General features: G+C 41.1%; 3 protein-coding genes across 3 annotated transcripts in view; 2 read left to right on the top strand and 1 right to left on the bottom strand.

Moving 5' to 3' along the window:
- LOC118411113 overlaps positions 1-5,509 on the bottom strand; it is a 96,415-nt gene extending 90,906 nt beyond the window's left edge. The window contains exons 1-3 of the mRNA XM_035813148.1: positions 5,398-5,509; positions 1,310-1,388; positions 355-591 (exon numbers count right to left, since the gene is read on the bottom strand). Coding sequence (XP_035669041.1) covers positions 355-591; positions 1,310-1,376 — 304 coding nt within the window. The 5' untranslated portion in view covers positions 1,377-1,388; positions 5,398-5,509. The remainder of the gene's footprint in view (positions 1-354; positions 592-1,309; positions 1,389-5,397) is intronic.
- Positions 5,510-8,957: 3,448 nt separating this feature from the next.
- Positions 8,958-10,355, top strand: LOC118411112 (tripartite motif-containing protein 3-like). The gene has a single exon (XM_035813147.1). The coding sequence runs from the start codon at positions 8,958-8,960 to the stop codon at positions 10,353-10,355; it is 1,398 nt and encodes a 465-aa protein (XP_035669040.1).
- Positions 10,356-12,873: 2,518 nt separating this feature from the next.
- Positions 12,874-25,599, top strand: LOC118412637 (subtilisin-like serine protease Rho m 2.0101). The gene is made up of 17 exons (XM_035815629.1): positions 12,874-13,031; positions 15,449-15,532; positions 19,502-19,616; positions 20,119-20,224; positions 20,387-20,444; positions 20,689-20,728; positions 20,918-20,963; positions 21,113-21,179; positions 21,460-21,550; positions 21,998-22,066; positions 22,439-22,502; positions 23,019-23,095; positions 23,645-23,726; positions 23,961-24,018; positions 24,558-24,583; positions 24,767-24,846; positions 25,077-25,599. Exons 1-17 carry the CDS (start codon positions 12,971-12,973, stop codon positions 25,168-25,170), a joined length of 1,218 nt encoding a protein of 405 aa, XP_035671522.1. The 5' UTR covers positions 12,874-12,970; the 3' UTR covers positions 25,171-25,599.
- The last annotated feature ends 521 nt before the right edge of the window (positions 25,600-26,120 follow it).

The raw sequence follows: 26,120 nt of genomic DNA, 5'->3' as shown, positions 1-26,120 counted from the left end.
GCATAAAATATGTAAAATACAGGTAGTAACAGTAATATCAATATAAAAAGATGTAGGAAACGTGGTCACAGCATCATTCCACTGTACATTTTTACATTGTTGAAACTTGAAATGTACCTTGAAGAAATGTATGTAAGATTACGATACAGAAAAAAATGGAGTAACCTATATCCGTTGTATTTAAATGTAAGTTACTTAGGAATAATATCAAGTAAACTGAGAGAGGTTTCAAACTGCAATATTTTGAATAAATTATAGTTTTATCAACTGTCGTTAACTTGATACCCCGTTTATAAATACAACGGATATAGGTTACCCCGCGGATAAAGGTGAACTTGGTATTAATGCTCCAACCTTGAATCCGATCGTACATGTTGCCAATAGATACAGTCTCTTTCTCCTCATCAGTACAGATCTTGCTTATCAGATAGCAGTCGCCGTATGTGCTGTACTGGAATGATTTGCAGGCAGGGTTGTCACAGCACGCTTGAGCACAGGCCTCGACAGAACCAACTTGGGGTTCGTCTACTACAAGTTCATCTCCCCGACAATGAGTTTCGGGGACGTGGCGAAACGCTGATAGTCCACAACCTTGGGGAATAGACAATAGTAAACCTTGAACCTAGAGCGTGGACATCAAGGATGTCATCATGGGTCACAATGAATTCAATAGATAATGGTATTGGCTTCAAATATTTCATACTACATATATAGAATATATCATAAGAAATAAGCCCTCCAATATTGGGATGTAAAAACGTTTGTCACAATTGCAAATAATTTACTTTACTTTGGGAACCACTTCTGTACATGTAGGCAGGCGGGTAGAACCACTCACAAAGGGAAGGACCCCTATTTTCTATGCGCGTGGGTTCTAAACCTTATTCAGACGGGTGTGTTTTTTTTTTTTGGGGGGGGGGGGTTCTGAGGCCTGCAACAACTTTAAAGTCGCATCACTTTTTGGATTCCCAGAGGATGCAATCCATATAATCAAATCTATATGGCCAAATCAAGAAATAAAAGTGCGATTACTAGAATATGAACGTACCGTGCACCAGAAAATCGTCCTGCAGGCCGATTTTAGCTTCTCATAAATAAATAAATAATAATAAAAAAAGTAGTTTCGGGTCAAGACCTTAAACGTACATTGTGAAATGTCCATCCTCGCAATGGGTGATCTTTTTTCAAATTCAATTTTGGAACAGTCCATTTTTGTACAAGGAGAAGAGCGGAGTGAAAATTGCTGAATTAGCTCATAAGCAAATACCGGCCTTTCTAGTTTATATATGCACTGATAACATGTCCTTACCTTGGCCTCTCGCCGTGTCCGCCAGTAACACCAGGAAAAGGGTCAAACAGGCCCAACGGTGATCCATTCTGTCCACCCGCTGCAAAACAAACCGTAAAAGTCTTGAAATTTCTTACGCATATTTCAAGTAAAACAAACAAAGAAAGAAAAACACGTGCATCGAATAACATCTGTGTTCTTCTTCCTGAATGAGATTGTAAAGTTTCATAAGTAAACAACCACTCCAAGAAAGCAACAAGTGACCGCAGATAACATACTCTGTGGCGTAATTATCTTTCTATGTCGGTTGTGTTGTCTTCTTCGGTATGTGACATTGTGTTCAGTATATCGCATACAGAACACATCACATCGACTTATGCCAAAAAACTTACTGAAAAGCTAACGTACTTATTACTATCACATGTAAAACGCATCAACAGCAAAATCAGCGTCTCAAAAGAACAACACCAAATGAAAAACATTGAAATTATCAGGGATACCCCAAACAGTTGGTCCACGACGTCAGCTGTAGTCGTTATACTCCTGTCACATTATCCACGATTTTCCGGCGTATCGATGGAAAATCGGCCATATTTGAGATCGACAGAGCGTTGCGCATATTTTTTTACCTTCAAACCGTCCCTGTAATATCATCAAAGCCATACTTTGTATCTTGTACAATTGTTGTGCAATAAAGTTATTATTGTAAGCGAGGCACGGGCGATTGCCGAAGAATCGTCGTCCGATCGATTTTCGCCAAATGTGACAGGGGTATTACATCACACATAATACGACTAACATCTGTTTACCCTTAATTACATCTGTAACTTTCGCCGCATCAGGTACAACTATATATAATACGCCGATGAAACACTGATAACCATAGAAAAGCTGACAACATGCATGCTGAAAGCAGCAGAGAAATCACGCAACATCTGCTTGGCAATATCCAATTATCGCAACGCCTAACACCTATGCCAGGTCAAAGTATGTACTTGTTTATTAACCCATACAGTCCTGCATTTTCACCATTACCAAGAAGCGAGAAGAAGCCGAACTTTTGTGTTAGACTAGATTTGTGATACTTTTATATGTATATATCTTGACTTCTTGTGACCTGTACTTAGCTCGGTTGGGCAAAACTGTACAATAAAGGTCTTCATTCATTCATTCATTCATTATAACACTGGCGCTGGCCAATGGCAATGCATTGCGCTAGCAAGCCAGAGTCAATCACCTGTTCAGGGATTCCTCTACCGCGACAGCAGTTCTTGCATTAGACAACACATAACTGCTTGGAGATAAGCTGATTACCAAACGCCGAAACCACATTACTTGTTCTACAACACCGAATATATAGGGGTGATTTTTGCATTTTGCGACTTGCAGTCGCAAAATGCCTTCTATCCATAGTAGTCGCCGTTGTGATGGAGTGATGTTGAGATGAACGGACCTGTTCAATCCATGCCAAACATTTCTATACCTGTTAAAACAGGCATTTCTTCAACATGTTCGCACTGGCGCAGTGGTTAAAGTTTACGCACCCGGTTCGAATCCGGGGAGGTAGATTTTTTTTTCTTTTTTACACCATTAAAATACTAATTTTTACATCCATTTGGCCACACCAATTTATTTCTTTGGTTAACGGATTCGCCGCTTCGTTTTTTTGCCGAATAGAAATAAAAATTAAAAAAAAAACAACTTAAAAATGCCCCGCAACAGAGCTCACTCAAAAACAGGCAGTGTAGTGAAATTTGCTGCAGTTCACGCAAATTTTAACAGGTGGCGTCGAGATCTAGATTTAGGCACATTTGTGAATCTCTCCATGCGCCAATATCAGGTTTAGTTACTCTGTTCTATTTATATGACATTCTAATAACTAGAAAAAAACGTTCACACACGTAAACATTGGCAAAATGCCAGCTTTTTTAAAAGCACTTGTTTGAAAAAAATTACATCGATTATATATAACAACAGCTACCACGAAATAAAAGAACGTGCATCATCGCGCAACTAAGTACTAAGTACATACGAAACCAAACCACATACGAATGCGGCAAACGGAATATAGAAATATAGGTGAGAACACTCAAGACATAGACCGACTACAATACCCGGAGGTTACCCTCGAGTCACAGTCACACTGTCATAAAAAGTCCTCAGAGGTCCAAACTTTTTCTCGCTTCTTCCAGAAGTACGTACCTACTATTGAAAACCTCAACTGGCCAGGTTTGTCCGCGGACCGGAATTTATTTCGTACCCGATTGGCTAATTTTCTTTAGTCTCTGTGTAGTGGGCGTGCCAAGCCACACCCGTGTCATTACATCCGATTTTATCTACTCCTCCGAGGCCAGTTGTTTTTTGTCCGAATTTGTCCACAATTTTCTTCCAATTTACATCATGAATAACTGAATGACTAAATAATTGATAAAAGGCCACACCCGCCCCTCCGAAGCCAGTTGATTTTTTTTCTTTTTGCCAGAAGTCAATAAAGTTTCTTTAAACATACCAAATTCGTCAAAAGCTTAGACTAAGGCATATCCCTATATAATAAATTCCTTACACCTCCAGTCTTAAAACTTGTTAACTACATGTATGCAGGTGAGCCATGAGTGCTGTTCAGTATAATTATATTAGTCTTGTCTGTCAACGGCATATTTAGCAAAAGCAATGCATGTTTTACAGGCGATTTTACATGTTCTCTTAACAATGCTTTTAGGCATTTATGCAACCTTCCTTAGGCCCCTTTCCACTAGATGGAGATCGCGCTGTGCTCTCACTGCGACCTAAATAGGATATGTGTAACCTTCGCTTTCACACTGGGAATATCATACAAAACGTAAAAGTGTGACTGAGAAAACAACAAAACTCACAAAGTGTAAAAAGATTGGTTTCTTTTCTATAGAATTCGTTGAACGATCTGTCAAATTCTAGGTCGCAGAGAGCGCGCGGCGAGATCGCTGTCTTAGTGGAAAGGTAGTATTACCACTTGGATTTCAACGGTATGCGCGGTTTCATTGTCATTTTTTTTCTACGCTCGCGTCAGTTTTGGAGTTCTAGGAAGATATCATTTATATGATCAAACCAACACGAACGTATCTTAGTGCTAGGAATTATGGGAGCTATGTCTTTGTAATATTACAGATTGCAAGGTGGATTGTGCAAAGTACGAATACGTACTTGGGCGCAACACACCGCCTTAAGTACGTAAAAAGTAGAAGCTGCGTATGATGCAATGTTTTGTCCACTTACATCGAGATGGACCCCGATACATCAAAACATGTTAACGTTTTTTAATTCACTGCCTATATATAAAAAAAAGGTTATCGAGAAAGCAGAGATTCGAGTTTGAACCTAAATCCAAAAGTCTGACCTTAAGCCGCCGTAATTAACAATGGCACGAAACAAACTGTATTGCACAGAGCTATTATATACCGCGTAAGTGACAAGAAATGCAGACAGATGATACTATATTTGCATAGACAGCAGACAACAAAGACCACAAACCCCAGATCATGTCCACAGCCGTGGAATCGATCGCTCGTAGTGTAAAACGTCTCAACATTACTTGGAAATTGTAGAAATACAAGTCTTTGTCCTGAAATTTTGTTATGCATTGCTAGTAGGTGATAAACAGAAATAAAAGAACTTACATATTTAAAAAAAGTGGGCAATAGAAAATCTGGCTAATTCTAGTCTTCCGTGGTGGAAATTACCGTTAAACTTCGATTCAGAAAGTATCTATAGATATATATTTTTTCCTTAGTGCTCTGGTTGCATCAAGAATACTTTGTCGCCAGTACGTCTTCTAGATTAGCTGATTAGATAGACCTTGTATCTTAAGCTCTATCTTCCTTTCCATTTACAACAGTTTTAAGAAGCGAAAAGAAGTTGGACCTGTACATGCTAGCATACATTAAACTTTGTAGACGTAGACGCATGTAGTAAGATAACACGTTCATACAGCGAAAGTACTTGTACTTAGGTTATCAAGTACTACTTAGAGCTTTATCGGATTGGTCTATACATACTTATCTTGTTTGAGCAGAAACGTAAAATAAAAGGTCTTCATCTTTTAAGGAAATACTTTGCAAAAAGGACTTACTTACCAGTAGTAAAAGGAGAACCAAGAAGAGGGTAGAAAACGCGGCCTTGTTGAAGAGATCTAAAACATCAACTGGCCAGGTTTGTCCGCGGACCGGAATTTATTTCGTACCCGGAGTTGTCTCGTAATTGGCTGATTTTCTTTAGTCTCTGTGTAGTGGGCGTGCCAAGCCACACCCATGTCATGATATCCGATTTTATCTACTCCTCCGAGGCCAGTTGTTTTTCGTCCGAATTTGTCTACAATTTTCATTTAAATTACATGATGAATAAATGAATAAATAGACAATTGATGAAAGGCCACACCGGCCCCTCCAAAGCCAGTTGATTTTTTTTTGCCAGAAGTTAAGAAAGTTTCTTTTAACTTGCCAAATTCGTCAAAAGCTTAGACTAAGGCACATCCCTATATAATAAATTCCTTACACCTCCAGTCTTAAAGTTTGTTAACTACATGTATGCAGGTGAGCCATGAGTGCTGTTCAGTACAATTATATTAGTCTTGTCTGGGTCATGAGAGTTTTCCTTTACACAACCAGTTTATCTCACCTGCTGACATTTTGATGTCTGTCAGACATCTTCCTCAGAGCTTCTAAAATGAGTTCTGCTTCATGCTATATGAAGCCGATGTATCTACAGTCATAATTGCCTCCAATGTTTTTCTTTAACCGAAAACATTGATATTGGTTGCAGGGACCCAACTAACCGCCAGGCGGCGCACCAATATTACAATGACACCATCAAACACGCGGGGACAGTGCGAAGAGTACAATGAGATGGAGAAGAAAGCAAAGGACGCACATCGCTTCTTCGCAGAAAAAAGTGTTTAAAAGATGGTCAAAATACCACAAAACTACATTCCACTGCCCTTCTTGGGAACCTAAAAAATAACTTAAGTCTTGGACTAGTTTTAATACAGCTACCAGTCCCTGTTGGTTGCTGGGAAAATAGTAGAAATTGTCAAAATAGACTTGGTAATTATATTTACCTTCACGAAAGGGAAAGAGATTATTTTGGATGCGTTGCTTCGTCTGTTGTTATAATGGATGTTTCCCTTCTATGTTGAATTAACAATAAAAAAGTAAGTTGCTTCATGCTGGCGGAAAATTCAGACTTGGCATTACTTTCTTGTGAAATTCAATCCTACTTCAGGCTTCTTAAAAAGACAGAAATATACAGGTGACATTAAAGACTATGTAAACTTTGTCCATGTACACTTAAAACATGTTCTGAAAGGTTGTTATTTCATCAGATCCATTGTTATTACTTGCCAACTTTAAACAGAGTTTTAAAGACTCTAAAATGGCAACAAGCCAACAACTGACAATAAGCAATGCCTTTTCGTCTGTTTTGAACATATCGTTGAGTCAGATTTTTTTTCTGTCACGCAGAGAATTTGCCACTGACATTTGTATGATCCTATTAACAGTAGAAAACTTTGCACTGTTGACAGGATTGTCCTGTCAGCAGTGAAAACAATTGCACTGTTGACAGGATCGTCCTGTCAACAGTGAAAACATGTCAACAGTGCAAAGTTTTCTACTGTTAATAGGAGCATCGAGAAAAGCCGCCAGCGGGTTCAATATCGATCTTGACCTCCGTCTTCCCAAGACCTACTTGCTCATTAAATATCATTTTAATCCATCTAGATGTTCTTTAAGTAATGCTGAGCAGAGATATCTGTAAAAAAGACAGACAGACAGACACAGACACACACACATGCACAGACAAACACACAAACTCACACACCATGTGGCCTGCAGTAATGATTTGTGCCTACCTGTACCTGCTCGGTTCATTACCCCGACCCAACGTCAAAAGCCTCCAAAAATTCTTCTTGAGACAATTTTACATTGCACTTTTCCACTGATGACGTCAGCTGGCATAATTCTGCCACCTTAAAACATACATAAGTATAGATTTATTGATATCTTCTAATCATGTGGCATCTGTAATCCCCGAGATGTGCACACTTTAGATACTACTATCCGGGTGTTCAAGATATTCTTAAGAATAATACCGTTTTCAAAATGATACGCTAATTTGTGTGTATTGTAACGTTAACCAATCAAAACACAACAGCCTTCAGATAACATTTGATGATTAGGAATTATTATAAAAAGAAACGCACCAACAACAAGCAATCAAACTCTGGGTTTGCTACATATCACTGTATACGTACGCTCAGCCTATATTGTTTATGACTGGCTTAGCCCTTGAAGCCTGCTGTGTAGACTAGGTAGACCTGCCCGCTATCCCCTATTGCTTACGGCTGGATAAAACACAGTCTAAAAAGCCCGCTCTATGGTGAAAGCACACCAATGGAGCCTGCTATGCATGATTGGAAAACAAAAACGGCGGTATCCACTTGATTTGCACACACGGAACTGTCAACATAGTAAAACAGTGAGATCGGCAGCGCTTTGGGCTCAGGTCCAAGAGGTCCTGGGTTCGAAACCAGCCATGTCACCTATCCTGTGCTCTTGGGAAAGTATTTGGTATGACTCGGCCGGGGATCGAACTCACGACCTACCCAAAGCAAGGCGAACTCTCGGCCATACTCACTCAACCATTGCACCGGGTAGATAAAGAAGTTATTTGTACAAAATCTAGCTAGATACCAACACGGAAGGATATAATGTTGTGGCGTTGGGCGTGGCGTAACTGGTAGAGCGTTCGGCTCGGAATCTATGGGTCCTGAGTTCGATTCCCACCTTGCCCCCGACGTTGTGCCCTTGGGAAAGGCACTTTACACGACTTTCCTTCTGTCTGTCCCGTGTATGTGGCATTGTTAATATAAGTTACAAAAAACTTGAGTGCAGTGCCACATCGTCCTCGTCTGTCCAAAAGCAAATAGAAAAAAAAAAAGGATATAATGATGAGGATCACTGACTGCGCCGGAAACCTGGCGTATTGTTGTAATGCACAAAAGCAAATTTTCACAGGCGTCCTATCTACCTGTGTGTACTGTTTTTCCCCTAATCGCATTTTGATATCCGTAAACACCTTTTATTGACTATGTTTATTATGCATTTGTATTCCCCGCACACGGCTTCGTCGAATGTGCCAAAGCTTTTGAGGTGAAATAAAGTTCAAAGTTCGAAGTATCACCTGGACTTTGAATTGGGAGGGGCGGAGTAGGCAGTTAGTTACAAACATGGCGGCTGCACCGTCAAGTTTAGGAACACAGTTCGGCGAAGAACTGACCTGCAGCATCTGCCTGGAGCTGTTCACCAGGCCCAAAGTGCTGCCCTGTCAGCACATCTTCTGCCAGGACTGTCTACAGGACCATGCAAGCAGGCGTGTACTCTTTCAGTGCCCAAACTGTCGCCAGCAAGTTAGGATACCGCCTCAAGGGGTCGCGGGGTTACCTGACAGCCATATTGTAGCAAATTTGTGTGAGAGGCTTCAAGCTCAGGCAACGTTGTCAAAGGAAACAAGTGAGCAAACCCAGTACGGAAACAGGTGCAGTTTTCACCCCTCTGAAGAAGTCAGGCTTTACTGTAAACAGTGTAAAGTGCCGATTTGTAATGAATGTTTTGAAGAAAGCCATGATGAACATCCTACGATGAGCCTAAGAAGAGCCATCCATCAGCATAGAGGTCCAGTCCAGGCCTTAATCACAGAGGGGAGGGGCATCTTGGAGAACTACTGTGGCTTCATCCGAGGGCTGAGAGAAGAAGAAAAAAGTCTGGACGATCAGAAACAACAGACGGACATTAAGATTATGGAGGCCTACCGACAAACATGTAACCAAATCCACCAGCAGCTGACCGAGGAAAGAGACCGTCTGCTGTCTGAAGTTGAGACAAACCACAGACAAAACAAGGGAGCCGTACAGAGCCAAAGAGATGCAGTTTTGAATGATGTTGCTGAGATGTCTTCAGCCTGTGATGGAGCCGAGCAGGGTATGGGTAGAGAAGACAAGGAGTTTCTAAGTCGTAAAGCCAAGCTAGACGAGGTTGTAGGGAAGTTCAGGGAAAGAATAGTGCCAATTCTTATTCCAACCCACCCTGCCATCTTCGAGCCTACAGAGAAATTTACTTGTTCACTTGGAAAGGTGACTGTTCCAGGTGCAGCTTCAAGTGGTGCTGCTGCAATGGCCATGGGTCATCACCATGGTAACAAAAGCAGCACATTGGCGCCCAAACAGAGGCTGACATTTGGAGGAGAGGGCTCAGATGATGGTCAGTTCGACTTTCCTTTTGGAGTTACAGTGTCAGAAAAGGCTGAGATCTTCGTGGCAGATTCGGGAAATGGAAGAATTCAAGTCTTCACCCTGCATGGAACATTTGTCCGCAAGTTCCCAGCAGTTGTGCCAGGCGAACAGGAGCAGTGCCCAATGGACGTAGCCCTGGACAGGGAGGGGAACCTGTGGGTAGTTATTAGGACAGAGTCGGAGGAATTTGCTGCGCAGTACACCACCCAGGGCAGGCTGCTGAAGAAGATTCTTCTAAAGGAAACGAAGAACCTTAGACAAGTTGCTGTGGACACCAAGAGGAACCAAATCCTCATCACACAAACCTCAGGAGATGGAGACAATCTACAAAGTGAAGTTTTGGTGTTAAGGTCGGATGGGACACTTGTGAGAACTGTGGGTCAGCAGCAGGGTATGGAAGTTTGGTTTATCACTGTGGATGGGGAAGGACACATTCATGTGTCAGACCGTGAGCATCACCTTGTCCATACGTTCAGTGAGGACGGACAGTTTTTGTTCCAGTATGGAGGTTTGGGGAGTGGTGAAGGTCAGCTAAAGGAGCCCGCTGGCATCTGTACCGACAGGGCAGGTAACATCATTGTGGCAGACAGGGGAAACAGGCGAGTGGAGATGTTTGACAAGACAGGCAGATTCATCAAGCACATCACTACAGACATGTCGTGTCTATGTGCTGTTGCCATGACACCACTGGGACAGATAGTGGTCACTTGTGCTGAAGACAATACAGTCACCATTGTTAGCATTTAGTTTTACATCTAGCAATGATCAGTATAATGCACTATACAACACAATCCCTGTAACTGTTACGTAATAAACCGTAGTAATTTTGTGAACAACAGTGAACGCTTTTTGTTGAAATTGTGCTCCATGTCTGTGTTAGTTCAGGTCAACGCTTTGGTAGTAAATAAATGTAAAGAAAGCATTCTGTAGTTTCTATGCACAATGAAATGATCCATGAAACAAGACCAAGCACAAATGACGTACAAACCGAAAATTCTGTGACAGTCTGTATCGACCTAATTCTTTCTAACTCCTGTGCACGTACCAAATATCATTACAATCAGTCCAGAGGTTATAATGTTGTGTTGACTACAAATATCCAGAAAAAGGTACACACACACACACACACACACACACACATACACACACACACACACACACACACACACACACACACACACACACACACACACACACAGACTCACAAACAACAAGGAGTAAGAACAACGTACAACGAAGCAGTGATATTAAAACGCGGCGGATTATATCCCGTATATTTCTTGCTTGCCCTCTCCATGTGACCTGGAGTAATGGTTTGTCCCTACCTGTAACTACTCGTGCCATCACCCCGCCCCGCCTCCATAGTCTCCAAAAATTGTTCTTGAGACGATTTTATACATTGCAGCTTTTCCACTGATAACGTCAACTTTCATAAACAAGTAAATTCAAAGATGTGTACTAATGCAGCATCAGTAATCCCCGAGGTGTGCAGATATCTACATAATGCATGTTGATATATACACCTTTAACTAACTTACGTGTACAAAGGCCAAATGTTGACAATCCAATCATTTACTAGTTATAAGAATTGTGTTAACATCGCATTAATTGTGCAAATTAGGAAATTACAATGCATTACAGGGATAAGGGACCCTATCTTCGTCCTCCAAGTCCCGATCCACTTACTAGATATCATTACAATCCGTCCAAAGGGTCCAAAGGTATGTTGACCACAAATATCCGGCAACACACACATTCCCTCTATCCCCTTTTAAGTTATTGTTTACGGTTGGATTAAAACACAGCCCACGAAGCCTGCATGTAAACTACCCCTGACATGTCCATATTGTTTACTACTGGCCATGAATTACTTAAAGCAGAATCTGCTATGTAGACTATATCTTACCTATCCCCTATATTTTAAGGCTGGGTTAAAATGCGACCCGTGAAAAATGCTGTATAGTCTATCCTGACCTGTCCTCGGCCCCTATTGTTACCCTCTGAGGAGCCTGCTGTATAGTCTATCATGAACTGCCCTCTTATTGTCTACCCTCCGAGGAGCCTGCTGTATAGTCTATCCTGAACTGCCCCCTATTGTTACCCTCTGAGGAGCCTGCTGTATAGTCTATCCTGAACTGCCCCCTATTGTTACCCTCTGAGGAGCCTGCTGTATAGTCTATCCTGAACTGCCCTCTTATTGTCTACCCTCCGAGGAGCCTGCTGTATAGTCTATCCTGAACTGCCCCCTATTGTTACCCTCTGAGGAGCCTGCTGTATAGTCTATCCCGAACTGCCCTCTTATTGTCTACCCTCCGAGGAGCCTGCTGTATAGTCTATCCTGAACTGCCCTCTTATTGTCTACCCTCCGAGGAGCCTGCTGTATAGTCTATCCTGAACTGCCCCCTATTGTTACCCTCTGAGGAGCCTGCTGTATAGTCTATCCTGAAATGCCCCCTATTGTTTACCCTCCGAGGAGCCTGCTGTATAGTCTATCCTGAACTGCCCCCTATTGTTACCCTCTGAGGAGCCTGCTGTATAGTCTATCCTGAACTGCCCCCTATTGTTACCCTCTGAGGAGCCTGCTGTATAGTCTATCCTGAACTGCCCCCTATTGTTACCCACTGAGGAGCCTGCTGTATAGTCTATCCTGAACTGCCCCCTATTGTTACCCTCTGAGGAGCCTGCTGTATAGTCTATCCTGAACTGCCCTCTTATTGTCTACCCTCCGAGGAGCCTGCTGTATAGTCTATCCTGAACTGCCCTCTTATTGTCTACCCTCCGAGGAGCCTGCTGTATAGTCTATCCTGAAATGCCCCCTATTGTTTACCCTCCGAGGAGCCTGCTGTATAGTCTATCCTGAACTGCCCCCTATTGTTACCCTCTGAGGAGCCTGCTGTATAGTCTATCCTGAACTGCCCCCCTTATTGTTACCCCTCTGAGGAGGCCTGCCTGTATAGTCCCTATCCTTGAACTGCCCCCCTATTGTTTACCCTCCTTGAAGGAGCCTGCGCTGTATTAGTCTATCCTGAACTGCCCCCTATTGTTACCCTCTGAGGAGCCTGCTGTATAGTCTATCCTGAACTGCCCTCTTATTGTCTACCCTCCGAGGAGCCTGCTGTATAGTCTATCCTGAACTGCCCTCTTATTGTCTACCCTCCGAGGAGCCTGCTGTATAGTCTATCCTGAAATGCCCCCTATTGTTTACCCTCCGTGAAGCCTGATGTGTAGTCTATCCTGGAATGCCCCTTTATTGTTTACCTTCCCCATGTGACCAGGTCCCATGACTGCCGCGGGCGCGACAACCCCTGTCCTACCCCGTACCGACTCTGTCTCTCCCGTCCTGCCGACTGCACACACACAACATGAAGTCTCTCCGCGTCTTGGCCGTCCTGGCCGCCGTCTTGGGGGTTGCCATGGCAACAGGTGAGTGTAGAGTTTCTATAAAGATTCCTTACCTTGAGCAGACCTTGGTTACGGAAGAGCTCACCTGTATAGACTACTATGTAAGTGTCCAAAAACGAGTCCAACTACCACCTTTTGTATTTCGTTTATTTGTCAGGCTACCGAGTTCAAACTTATTACAAAGTATGCTAAAAACAGTAGCTATGGTAACTGACAGTTTTTTTAAAGACTGTCTTGTCTTTATAGGCCATGGTTTCATAGGTAAACACCTGAAATACCTGTATATTTAGATCGTGATGTTACCTGAGTACTGACACTCATAACTACGCATGGACATATAGAGACGAGTACCACTTCGTAACATACGTAGAATGTACGCAAGATATCGGGTCCAAATCACGATTCAGATGAATTTGCGTTGGAGAAAACAAAATGAATATTGTGAAGCTGAGAATGGAGTTTACTTTCTAAGGCTTTTGCAATATCGTCTTCGAGTGATGCAATACCATGTTATTGGACGCCCATACAGTAGTCTTATCCGTAGTTCGGTCACAACAAATACTTCCTGTTCGCACCTGTAGTATTGTCACCTGTTCTACAGACGATTTGGCTACCCTCATTCATTACAAAACTCTCCAAAGCGTGCCTTTCTAATCTAAGGACTAATTTTGCTGTCTGTGCTTATATATGAACTATAACGCGAAGCTGTGCAGTAACACATTGACAGGGAAGTTTGGATGTTAAATGTAGAGGCACGCTCTTCTCACGGTTTACGGAACTTCCGTGTTACGCAAAACAACAGTTCACAAAGCCAGCCGAGCGAAAGCAGACCATTTTGCAACCAAACAAGAGTGTTGTCCTCAACATTTCCTTGGAATAGTAAAATGAATATTTGTGACACCCATATTTGCAACTTCTGTGTTTGTCAAAGAAGACCAATCTTGTCACATAAAGGAAACAAGTGAATCCAAGACTTTTACTTTCGCCTATTTATAAACACATAAAAAGCGTGGGTAACACTCTCACATTTGTGAACCAAAAAGGCGCATGAGGTCGACTGAAAATCACAAATCATTCATTCCATTCCATCTCCAACTATGAATGTGAATTATTAGTATTCTAAGAATTCCAGTATCAAGCAGGACAGAACAATAAAAGTGAAATGTTAATAAAACTAATGATAACTTTATTGTAAGATCATGCCTGAAGCAAACAAAGTAAAACTATGGCTTTCAGAATAAAAAAAAAAACAAAGAAGGAAAATGAAGTACATCGATAAATTGAAAGGCTTATCTATTCTAAACCCATTTCTACTTAAACTATATGAAATTTTTTATGCAGTGGGAGATGTTTTAAAACATTTTTTTTTCAAATGGGTTGGGCAACGTAAGCAAAATTATTTTTTTGTCTGATATAGTTTGGATCAAACCAGACACCATTACGCGATATCTCCCCGTCCTTGACCAACCCCAGTCCACAAACAATGGCTGCACAGACCGTGTGAATCACACCGTAAAGTAAACACTTACGAACTTTGACAAACCCATGACATAACATATGACCCGCCCAGAACACTAGATCAATCTGAATTGTGCAAATAGAGCTCTTATAACGGTTCAAAGCTCGTCCCTTTGTAGGGGTCATTTCATGTTACTTTCTATCCCACAAGCAAAGTCTTTTTCTTGACACAACTGTGCGTTTACACGACGCGTACTTTTATCGTTTTAAGAGGATTCATTTATGCGGTACTTTCTTTTATGGTCGCTAACAAAATTACGTTGTCTGGTGATGATGACCGAAATTACTTCTGTAAAGAATGATGAAGATTTCTTGCGAAGATCCCTCCACTAATCAATACCGATATGACCTGTAGACTTTAGATAACGGTGTAATATTCAGACTTTAGTCCCCATCGTTGTTTATGACGGAATAGGACATTTGATTTTGCTGTTGAGTCATTCGGGAGTAAAGAAATCCATATTATAGTGTCAAAAATCAATTGATTCTTGTGATATAAAGGCGTGTTTTCCTTCTATATTTAGTGAAACATGTTACATCATGTCAGTATTTCTGCTGACTTTGCTTCTGTTTGCTCTGCTTGCAATTGACCAGTTGAAGCGATTTTGATTATGAATGTATGTAAAACAAAGACAAATATATTTTCCTGCCAACCATATCTTATTGAAACGCCAAGTTGGGTAAAACTCAACATATAACCCTAATTCACAAGATCGCAAAGTCATTGAAGACTTTGGTCATCCGAGGGCGGGTGGAAAATCACAGATTTCGTCACTACGAATGTAAAAATTTTGAAAATAAAAAGGATACATGATTGAATGACAAATGTCCACTTGTGTCTTTATGGTGTATATATTTTCTGTTTGTCAATTTTATATCGTTATAAAAGTTTGTTTATTTCTGTCTATCCTTTGTCTCAGCCCCCATGCTCCGGCTGGACTCCAAAACCGCCATCCCGAATGAGTACATCGTGGTCCTACAGAAGAACCTCACGAACTACGCAGGTTTGTCATGTTTATATTTCAGCCATACATAGTATGGTGAAATATATTGTATTCGTAATGTTTCTTTCTTCTTTCTCCTGTCAAATCTTCAAAGTGATTCATCTCCGCCGTTCCTGGACCGAATGACCTGAAATTTGGCACAGGGGTAGAATGGGCCAATACCTTGATGCTTTTTTCTCAGTTTTTTCATATCTGCCTCTTAAATGATTTTATTGAGATTTTTTGGTCAATTTTAGACCAAAACTGTATATTTTGGCCCCTGTACCCTGGTATTACAACCAAATGAGCTGAAATTTGACAGAGATGTGCCTTGATAATGCCCCCATATAAATTCGATAACACTTTTGGTGTACAGTACAACAAAATGCTTATTTTTGCGATTTTTTGACCAATTTTTGACCAAAAAAGGACACTTTTGGCCCCTGTACCCTGGTATTACAACCAAATGAGCTGAAATTTGACAGAGATGTGCCTTGATAATGCCCCCATATAAATTCGATAACACTTTTGGTGTACAGTACAACAAAATGCTTATTTTAGCGATTTTTTGACCAATTTTTGACCAAAAAAGGACACTTTTGGCTCCTGTACCTTGGTATTGCAACCGAATGAGCTGAAATTTGACACAGATGTGCCTTGATAATCCCTTCATATAAATTCAATAACACTTTTGGTGTACAGTGCAACAAAATGCTTATTTCTGCGATTTTTGGCCAATTTTTGACCAAAAAAGGACACTTTTGGCTCCTGTACCCTGGTATTACAATTAAATGACCTGAAATTTGGTATAGATAGGTATTAGATACTTGGTAACAAGATTCAAGTAAAATTTTTGACATAAACAACTTTAAAATTATTAATTTTGGCACTTTTCTGAGGGGAAATTTGTTTTCTTTTGGCCTCCTGACGTGACCTTCCGTGACCCCGCACAGAGCCACACCTGTGCGCGTCAGCCGGAGAATTAATTGAATCAAAGACCTAGCCAATCAGCGAAGAGGAGGCCAAAGGCTAATTAATATTCATAAGCGAGGCCTCATGATCCCGTATATAGCAGTGTTCCCGCCAGGGGGAGCGAAGCCCGCCTAAGGCTCTCGCATTTTAGACTATTCAGAAGGCTTTATATTGTATCAGTTCTTAGGGGCATATCTATGATAATCGCAGCAGTCACTTAACTTCTCTTCAGGACTTTAGCGTAACACTATTTCAGGTCAAACCGTCAAAGGCAACTAAAAACAAACTTTAACGTTACTGAGTTCAACAGTACTTATAACTTGTTATCCGAAGTTGAAACGCTAGCGATGGTATTTTCGCTGCGCTGTTAGCTCCATGCGACTGTTGTTGACGGTCTTATAACGGTATATTTTGCACCCCTGTACCCTGGTATGAGTAACATTTGGTATAGATAGGCATAAGATAGTTGGTAAAATGATCCAAGTAAAATTTTTGGCATAAAGTACTGTAAAAGGCTTAATTACAGCACTTTTTTTTAGTGGAAATTGGTTTTCTTTCGTTCTCCATGCCATGACCTTTCGGACGTTCACCCCACAGAGCCAACATCTCTGCACCTGCGAAGCCTGGAAGCTCTTGCATTTTAGACTATTGAGAAGGCTTCTTTTATCAGTTTTTTTAGGGCCATATTTACGATAATCGTAGCAGTCACTTACTTCTCCTCAGCAGTTTGACTTTAAAATAATTCGGGTCAAAGCTTCAAAGACAACTAAAACCTCATAAACAACAAACTTTACTTAGCTCAACAGTATACAAAAATATTGCACGGGTTGCCATCCTTAGTTGAAGCGCTTATTTATAGCGCTAGTATCTTCGCTGCGCCGTTAGCCGCCGTGCGACTTTTGTTGACGGTCTGATATCCCTACGTCGCCGCCTCGCTGATATTCCCACGGACATGTTTCAAGAAAAATACCCAGCAAAAAACGCTGTTCTGCGTCAAATTCTATTCTATAAAACATGTGGGACTCAGTGTTACAGTCTAAATATTTTGTAGAAGCACCGCTGTAGGAAAGAAGGTCCAAGCAATGTAAAACATCACGTAGCATGAAGTTCGCTGTCAACTGGCACACAGCACATGACTGTTTGAAACTCTAAGTCTAATCAACAGCCGTGTTTGATTGATAGCCGGCGGTCCTTTGATGAAGTCGGCGAAAGGTGCGTTAGTTAGAAAATCTGCGTTTAGTTTTGATACGTAATTATAAGTTAGACAGTGGCGAGAATGATTATTTTCTCATCAATATTTCTCTTCAGAATTATTTGAACTTAATTGTACATCTAAACAATTGGCTTGCCTGTGCAATGTTTATATGATTAATGATCAGTGTACTGAAATCATGTGTAACGTATGGCTCCTAGTCAATAGATCAGCATTTTCTCTATAGTGACCACCTGTCTATAGTGGCCACATTTCCTAGTGCTGTTGTTGTTTGACATAAACTTTGAACATTTAAATTGTAAGTAACTTTAAACTGCCAGAGTTTCAGCCCAATAAAACACTCTCAGCGCCAGGGTATGAACAGACTGACCAGACAGACGAAAATAAATCCTCGAACAAGGTTCAATCGTATCTTCCGGGTCTGGCAGGAAGTTGTTAAACTAAAATAAGAATAGGCTCGATGGCTGATTGCATACAAAGTAAAACAGTTTAATAGTTTTACAGCTTGAAGAAAACAAACGCTCCTACAGTACCTGCACCTGCTTGATAATTATTAAATCGTATGCCCTACTTGAATAAAAAAAGTTCACTGCAATGATAAATGTACCCACATCACAAGGAGCTTATACTTTTTTAAACTTACACCTAGTTATCGTACTGAAAATTGTTAATGACATTACATGAAGTCATTCAACAATTTTCAGTCATGATGAAAATTTTCTGAATGGAAGGTGTGATTATTGTCATTTTCTGAAAATTAGAAGCAAGCTCTGTTTTTACCTGGAATCAATTCACAATACCAGTCCACTTTGGGGGAAAATGTACTGTTAAGAGGATGTTCCATTTTTGCGCAGGGGTGATTTGGAACAGTCCAATGTTGCGTGGGAAGGGGTATGGCTGAAATATGCTGTATTTGCTCTTAAGCAAATGTCGGCCTTTCTAGTTTATTTATTTGTTTATTTTTTTGTTTACATTTCATGGTCGTGCACAATAACCTAATGTACTATGCAAGTGAGTCATGTTTGTTTACATGATTATTTGTTTCTTTGTTCACGCATCGTGGTCCTACATAAGTTACTCACGGACCACGCAGATCGGTCATGTATACCCATTTATTTATTTGTGTTAAGGTCTCATTGATGTATTACTCCGAGTGGGGACCCTAAAAGAGATCCGAGCCAAAAACTAAACGCATGTTTTTAGCGGTGAGAAATTCCCTTTGAGCCTGCCGAACTGATCCCAAAAGTTATATTGGTGAAAGTTTGTTTCTAACTGAAGAAATAAGCAGGTAAAGTTTGGCAGCCGCGCGCTAGGTCGGAGGTACACAGTCCTTGGTTCTGAGTGGTGCGGTTGACCGGTGGCAGCTAAAAAGTGCCTGTTGCGATGCTTGGCTAACTGCATTTTGTAATTGTCCTAAAAAAAGACTGTACGCATAGAGGTTGTTGGGAATTTTTTTACATGATGACGAGTAACTGTGCTCAACAAAGAATGAATAATTTCGATATATTTCAAGTAGGTTTATTATGAACGCGCCCATGTGAAACACGTATCATAACATAGAAGTCTATGGGAAGAAAAAACTAATCAATGAGAACTTAAGAAAAAAAGTTTAGAAATTGATTTCAATTAAACCTGTTATATACTGACCACGTGGCCATTGTGACCAATATTTCGCAAGTACTAGGAATCATGTCCACAGTTACCACTTGTTCACGGGGATACCACACCCACTTCTCTGCTAATGTTATCAGAAGAAGAAGCAGAAGAAGAAGCCTGTTTTAGAACAATTTCTTATATTTTCCCAGTGGGTAAGCACATGAACAGCGTGAAGACACTTCTCACCGGCACAAACGACACCAAGATTCTGTTCGAGCACAACTTCCGCTGGTTCAAAGCCTACTCCATCCGTACCAACCAGAAGTAAGTCATATCAACAAAATCGTCTTTAAAGCTGAGGTTCTTCCCTTGGCATATAGTGTATAGGACGACACACACCCCCGTTTCCCTGCAAGTCCCTGAGCCACAAAACTGTAGTCTCTACCAGACCCCGGATCGCTGGAAAAATCGTAGAAATGGAACAAGTAGAGGAGTAAGCCGGCCAGAGGAATATAGCCGGCTAGGGAACAGTACACACTCCTCTATTTGTTCTATTTCTACGATTTTTCCAGCGATCCGGAGTCTGGTAGAGACTAACAAAAGTGTAAAGCACAGATGATACCACAAAGGGCTATAACGAGGGACCTACATGTATCCAATGAAAAGGAAGCCATCCGGAATAGATGGATGGATTTGTAACATGATTTGGGGGACTGGCTTTATTCACCTAATTCTACGTCAACGTTTTTCACATATATATCATTCTATTTGCTGATTATTTTCTTCTTGCATTATTTTTTTTTCTGAACTTTTTTGTCTGTTACAGGATGATACGCCACCTAGCGGAACAGCCTGAGGTGCGGTACATCGAAGCCAATCAGGTGGTGAAGGCTTACCAGGCGCAGTGTCAGGACCAATTGGAGGCCACCTGGGTATGTAGGACGTTTGCTATTGGTTGATTCAAATTATGCTCTTGTAACTTTCGTGTCATGTTACGTCGAATGAATCCGACCCAACAAACATAGCCAATGGAAAGTCGCAGAGGAAGAATACTGAGCTCTCATTGGGTATCACTAACGCCACTTTCCACACAGGGCCTGGTCAGGACCGTCGAACGTGACCTTCTGTTGGATGGAATCTACCACTACCAAGGTCAGTAAGATCAAAACAATGGCGGAAGTTTATTTGTCCGAATATTTCATTAAAATGCATTGGAGATATGATCTGTCAACTGTTCTCTTTGCAATATATTCTACTACTGTTTTACATGTACTTTCAGAGATATAAACCAACTGCCTTGAAGAGAAGTGAAGTAGAATGGCGTTTAAACTTTGCCTCTTGTATTGTAACAAAACAAACAAACAAACAATACAAACAAATTCCTTGTTTACCCCAGGTGGAGATGGAGAGGGTGTTGACGCCTACATCATCGACACGTAAGAAACCCAGTGCCATACACCAAACTATAATATTTGTTTATGGAAGCAGGTGCTTGTAATTCTGTGGTTTTGTGATATGATATCCATAAGATGATGATTGCCAGTATTGTGATCATATATAGAGAGTATTTATTGCATTTGTTAAGAGATAAAATTGAACTTCAGGCTTGACGTATTTTCTTACAGTGGTATCTACACTGAGCACTCTGAGTTTGGCGGCAGAGCAAAATGGGTAAGCTATTTCTAACTCCTATATAGATATTATTATATGAATCATAAAAAGGGTCGGTAATGATATATTCAATAACATCGCATATGAATTTCAAACAAACCTTTAAAGGTCCCCTGACTTTTCCCTAACGACGTATTCTTGGTTGCCAGGGAGTCGACACGGTGGACACGCCCAGTCCGGAGACGGACGAGAACGGACACGGAACTCACGTGGCCGGTAAGTATGACCGGAGATTACATCATACCCGTTTGTGAGATGTATACCTATCAATAGTCCTGGTCATGACTCAGTGAAATGCACAGTTTGATCCGTGATCAGGTTTATCCTTTGGAATGCAATTATATTCACGTAAAGTGAAGATGATTGACTCTGATATGCGCCAGCTCCGAACTCACTCCAAGTCAATGCAGTGGTTGCTGGTGGAAAATCATATGGTGCAAATAGTCTTATGTATCTAGGTTGATCTTCTTTTCCTGTTTTTCTCTCGTCCTGGTAGGTACGGTCATGTCTGACGCCTGGGGTCTGGCTAAGAAGGCGACCGCCATCGCCGTCAAGGTGCTGAGTAGGAGCGGGTCTGGATCTACTGCGTGAGTTTCAATCCTACCCCATGACCATGCACGCACCCACCCACCACACACACACACACACACACACACACACACACACACACACACACACACACACACACACACACACACAGACACACACTAACACACACTAACGCACACCAACACACACACACACACACACACACACACACACACACACACACACACACACACAAACATACATATACACGGGTCCAGATTTACCGCTTGAGTTTTACTTCTATGCCCATACACATCTTCAAGCATACCCGATCCGACCCATTCTTGCTGTTCTACGACTGTTTTTACAACATTGGGACGCTTTTCTAGTATCACAGTTTTGTAGATTCGCCTTTTAAAAGATATAATACTAGAAATTAGTACCAATATATCTCTTCCCTTAACTTTATCATATTTATCAATTCTATTTCTTGTTCTTTTTCCCAGCGGAGTTATTGAGGGGGTGGAGTGGACCGGTCAGCAGCATAGCGGGAACAACAAGAAGTCTGTGGCAAAGTGAGTTGTGTTTGTTTTTTCTTTTCCATTTATTTGTTTGCTTGCTGATTTTCTACTTATTATTCAAGTTATCCACCTGTGCTATTTCATGAAATTAAATGTACTCACAACTTTGAAATATGGTTTTATTCTATGAGTAGGGAAATATTGCAGAAAAGTTTTAAAAGGTTTAAAAGTTGCATTTCTCTTTCTTAGTATCTCCTTTGTTTACTTACATAGGACCTCCTTGGTAACACAAGTAATAGAACTGGATACGTACCATACACGTCATGTAGATTAAGTTCAGAAATTCATCAAACAAATGCTACTGTCAAATTGATTGATTGCTTGAACAGCACCAAGGTTTGACAGTCCGATGTTGTTGTTCTGCAGCATGTCGCTAGGTGGCGGCCGATCAGATGCCATGAACGAGGCTGTGAAGGCGGTTGTGGAGGCGGTGCGTATGATTCATGGATTTGCAGTTGTGCTACCCTCAGATCTATAGCCGTTTTATACTAAATGTACATATGTTAACTGTATATAATATTGATACATTAACTGTAGTCCATAGCTGTTGACATCTAACGCTTAACTTTTAAAGGGAATATTATGCAAAACATTCCACTAGTATGACTAAAAAGACAAGTGTAAAAAGACTGTTTTTTTAATCGGTACGTTGGCGATGTCTCTGCGGCCGAGTGCTCAGCAAATTTCTCCGAATAAAAACTAGTCTTTTTACACCTTGTGTGTTTTGTTGGCTTTCTAATCATACTTGTACGTTTTGCATGATATTCAAGGGTAACATAAATTTAGAACACAGCAATGTCACCCCCAGTAAGATACCCCTTAAAAGGATAGGCTTCAATAGTTTAAATCTTTCTCGCTGATATTGCGACTAAAACCCCTGATAATACCCTCACGGTTGGACAGTGATATGCCTAATGGATGTGTGTTTTACTTTTTCCTCCCACAGGGCGTGGTTATGGTGGTTGCTGCTGGCAACGAGGGCTGGGAGGCGTGTAACGTTTCTCCGGCCAGCGAGCCTACAGCGTACGGACAAATATCAACTTTAAGTTATAATAACGAATGTAACCATTTATAATAGAAATATTGATATGCATGGAAAACACCAGATTTTGTGATGTTTTAGGAGATTGAAGGATTATCCAAGGGATTGTTCATATGCATGATCCCATTAATTTATTTAGTTTTAATTGGTTTTAATCAACTTAAATTCGTGTAAAAATTCAGAAATTAGGCAACGTATTCCCGTTAAAACCTTTTTGATCAATTTCAATTCGTCTCATGATTTAAAGTTTTCAGTGAAAGTCCTTTCAGTACCAGATGGTGCATAGGACGGTCTCCATCTCCAATTCAGTAGCCCTTGGCCACACAACACTAACCGTCCTGACCACTTAGATTTCATAATGAAGCAACTTTTCCTTTTGTCAAACTTTTTTTATTCACACGCTCGCATAATTTTTTTGATTCCCAGGGGATGTCATCCATATAATCAACTCAACATGGCCTAAGATGTTAGGATTGGTGGATGGTCTCATGATTATGGTAGGAACACTTTCATGCACTGTTCCCCTGTAGGATCACGGTGGGATGTTCCGATAACGAAGACGACTTCTGTTTCTTCTCCAACTACGGAACCTGCATGGACATCATCGCTCCGGTAAACAAAAACATCTTCTCTAAGATAAGGAAATAAACAAACATACAAACAAACAAACAAATAAACAAATAGTATATATACCTAATGGTAAGTTGAGACAACATCGCATCGGTAAGCAAACTTCCCTTCTTACTTTAGATAAACAAACAAACTTTTTACATACAAAATAGTATTTTACAAACATCATTATACCGGTAAACGAACATCTTTTTCATCATCTGTTGTTTCCGGTAGGGTCAAGACGTCACTTCCGCCTGGATCGGCGGACAGTTTGCCGACAACACCATCTCAGGTCTGCGCATGCGCATCAAAGTATCATATGCAGACGAACTTAGGTCCACGCTAGCTACTGACATGTCGCCAACTGTTACTGAGTTTTTGGCCGGCTATCTCCTCTAGTGTATCATGTTTGTATACTATGTATTAGACTGTTTGGAGAATTTCTGCTATTTTTCAGCGAGGAGCCTGACAGATTTTAGTTACAAACTTCATATAGATAGTTTTGTATCGTAAGTAGATTCTCATAAATAAATCATGACTTACAAACTCGCTGGCGGAGAAACGTCAACTCGCGTTTTGCCTTCGCTGCCAGTACCACAGCGACGCCTTGCGTTCTCTATCAGAACTGCAGGTGTGCAACTCACTGTAACCAGTTGCCAAGTGCCGACTATGGAGTGTCTAGAGTCTTTATGTCTTAACAATTAGTTAACCTTTAAACTTCAAGGGATTCAAGCCTATATTTATGGTGTAAAGCAAACATTAAGAAACAGCAAATGGCGAAATAATATGAAACATAATTTCTTGACCTTGACCCTGTTTTCTTCCCCACAGGCACCTCCATGTCTGCCCCTCATATCGTGAGTATAAACCTTAGATTCTCTGTAGTTCAAGAGCTTTGCACTCAAAAGATATTTCAACCACTTTCTTGCCGATGTGATCGGTTATGTACATTCAGTACCTATTGCCTATATCCGTTGGCCTGCAAGCTGATAACGTTCTAGAGAACTGTTCCTCACATTTTCCCCTCATTTATCCACCAGGCTGGTATTGTTGCCAAGTACATGAGCCGTCAGTCCTCCGTCCCGTCCCCTGAGGAGGTCAAGGACTTCCTGCAGACCACGTGAGTAATCACGTGACGCAGTTGCTAGGTTACCGTCGTGCTATAGTGTATTCATGTGACGTCATCGACGCCATAATGGTGCCTTTTTGTATTTAGTGCATGGTAGTCATGTTGCAAGTTCTGAACGATTCTTACACCTTTGTCCTATGAACTTCAATATAATGACCTTCACAGTTGACCTCATGACCTTCACGCTTGACCTAATGACCTTCACCTCTGACCTTTCCCAGCTCTACCAAGGACAAGATCAACCAGATCCCGTCCAACTCTGACACCCTGAACTACCTGGGCTTCATGGACTGTGGCGGCGGCCCTGACGTCTGAGCACGCGCGGAAAGATTCTGCAGTGCACTGTGCAAGCCACGTAATGGGCATCGAAAAGGAAGTTTTGTGTTTCTCGTCAATTTTTCATTTTTTTTCGTGCCTGTTTTCGAAATTTTGTATTCAAGAGACAAAATTCTGTAAAGGACCGAGGAAGAGAAGATTACACAGCAGAAAACTCGACGTTTTGGGTCATTTAGATGTTTATTGCTACATTTTAGGAAAAAAATCCATGTTAAGTGACGAGAAACAGAAAAATGACTTCTCCACGCCCATGCTAGATGAAATGTTGCCAAATATGTTTAAATTTGGAGTAAATTTGAAACTTAAAATTTCAGGGAATTTCTATGAATTTTTATCTATGTAACCGAGAGATGTGCAATGTATTTTTGTAAATGAAAGCAATGCTAATAAAGAAAACACTATGCTGCATTTGACTTGAGTTTTTCCTATGGCTTTATTATGTCCTTAGGTGATACTGCATTCACTGGTAACCTTACCAAATTTCTCAGGTTTCTAGAGGGCACTTGCAGTAACACTCGTCGTACGACATGTTTACATGTCTTGGGTCAGTTGTAGAAATGTCGCACAAATTTCAGCTACCATGAGATAAGAGGTGGTCGAAGGTTCTTGTGGACGGTCGGTGCTGTTGAAATAAATGTCGTGACAAATGCTACTGCCACATTCCCAAACCGGAACCTGACCGGACAGCTCTCGGGAACGAAGAGTATGATATAGAAACAACAAAAGACTCAGATCGTAAAGAATAGTTATTGGCATAATTTGTGAATTTTCCTTAATAGACACTACCTCTTTCTAGCCCGTAAACATCCCGGCCAAGCCCCGGTTTAGAAATGTGACCTTAGCATGAGGGAGGCTGAAAATATCCAAACGAACACAGGCTATCTGTAAGTATTGCATTCGTCTCCGATTCGTTTTGAGGGAGGTTTTAC

This window comes from Branchiostoma floridae, chromosome 3, assembly GCF_000003815.2.
Source record: "Branchiostoma floridae strain S238N-H82 chromosome 3, Bfl_VNyyK, whole genome shotgun sequence".
NCBI lineage: Eukaryota > Metazoa > Chordata > Leptocardii > Amphioxiformes > Branchiostomatidae > Branchiostoma > Branchiostoma floridae.
The sequence above is the reverse complement of the archived record's forward strand: the minus strand, read 5'-3'. Positions and strand labels throughout refer to the sequence as shown.

Bases quoted from the DNA above. Each gene is read 5' to 3' on its own strand.
- LOC118412637 (XM_035815629.1), top strand. From the start codon at position 12,971: ATGAAGTCTCTCCGCGTCTTGGCCGTCCTGGCCGCCGTCTTGGGGGTT. The intron at 20,225-20,386 runs GTATGTAGGACG...CTTTCCACACAG, and splicing joins ACCAATTGGAGGCCACCTGG to GGCCTGGTCAGGACCGTCGA. The intron at 24,584-24,766 runs GTGAGTATAAAC...TTTATCCACCAG, and splicing joins CCATGTCTGCCCCTCATATC to GCTGGTATTGTTGCCAAGTA.
- LOC118411112 (XM_035813147.1), top strand. From the start codon at position 8,958: ATGAGCCTAAGAAGAGCCATCCATCAGCATAGAGGTCCAGTCCAGGCC.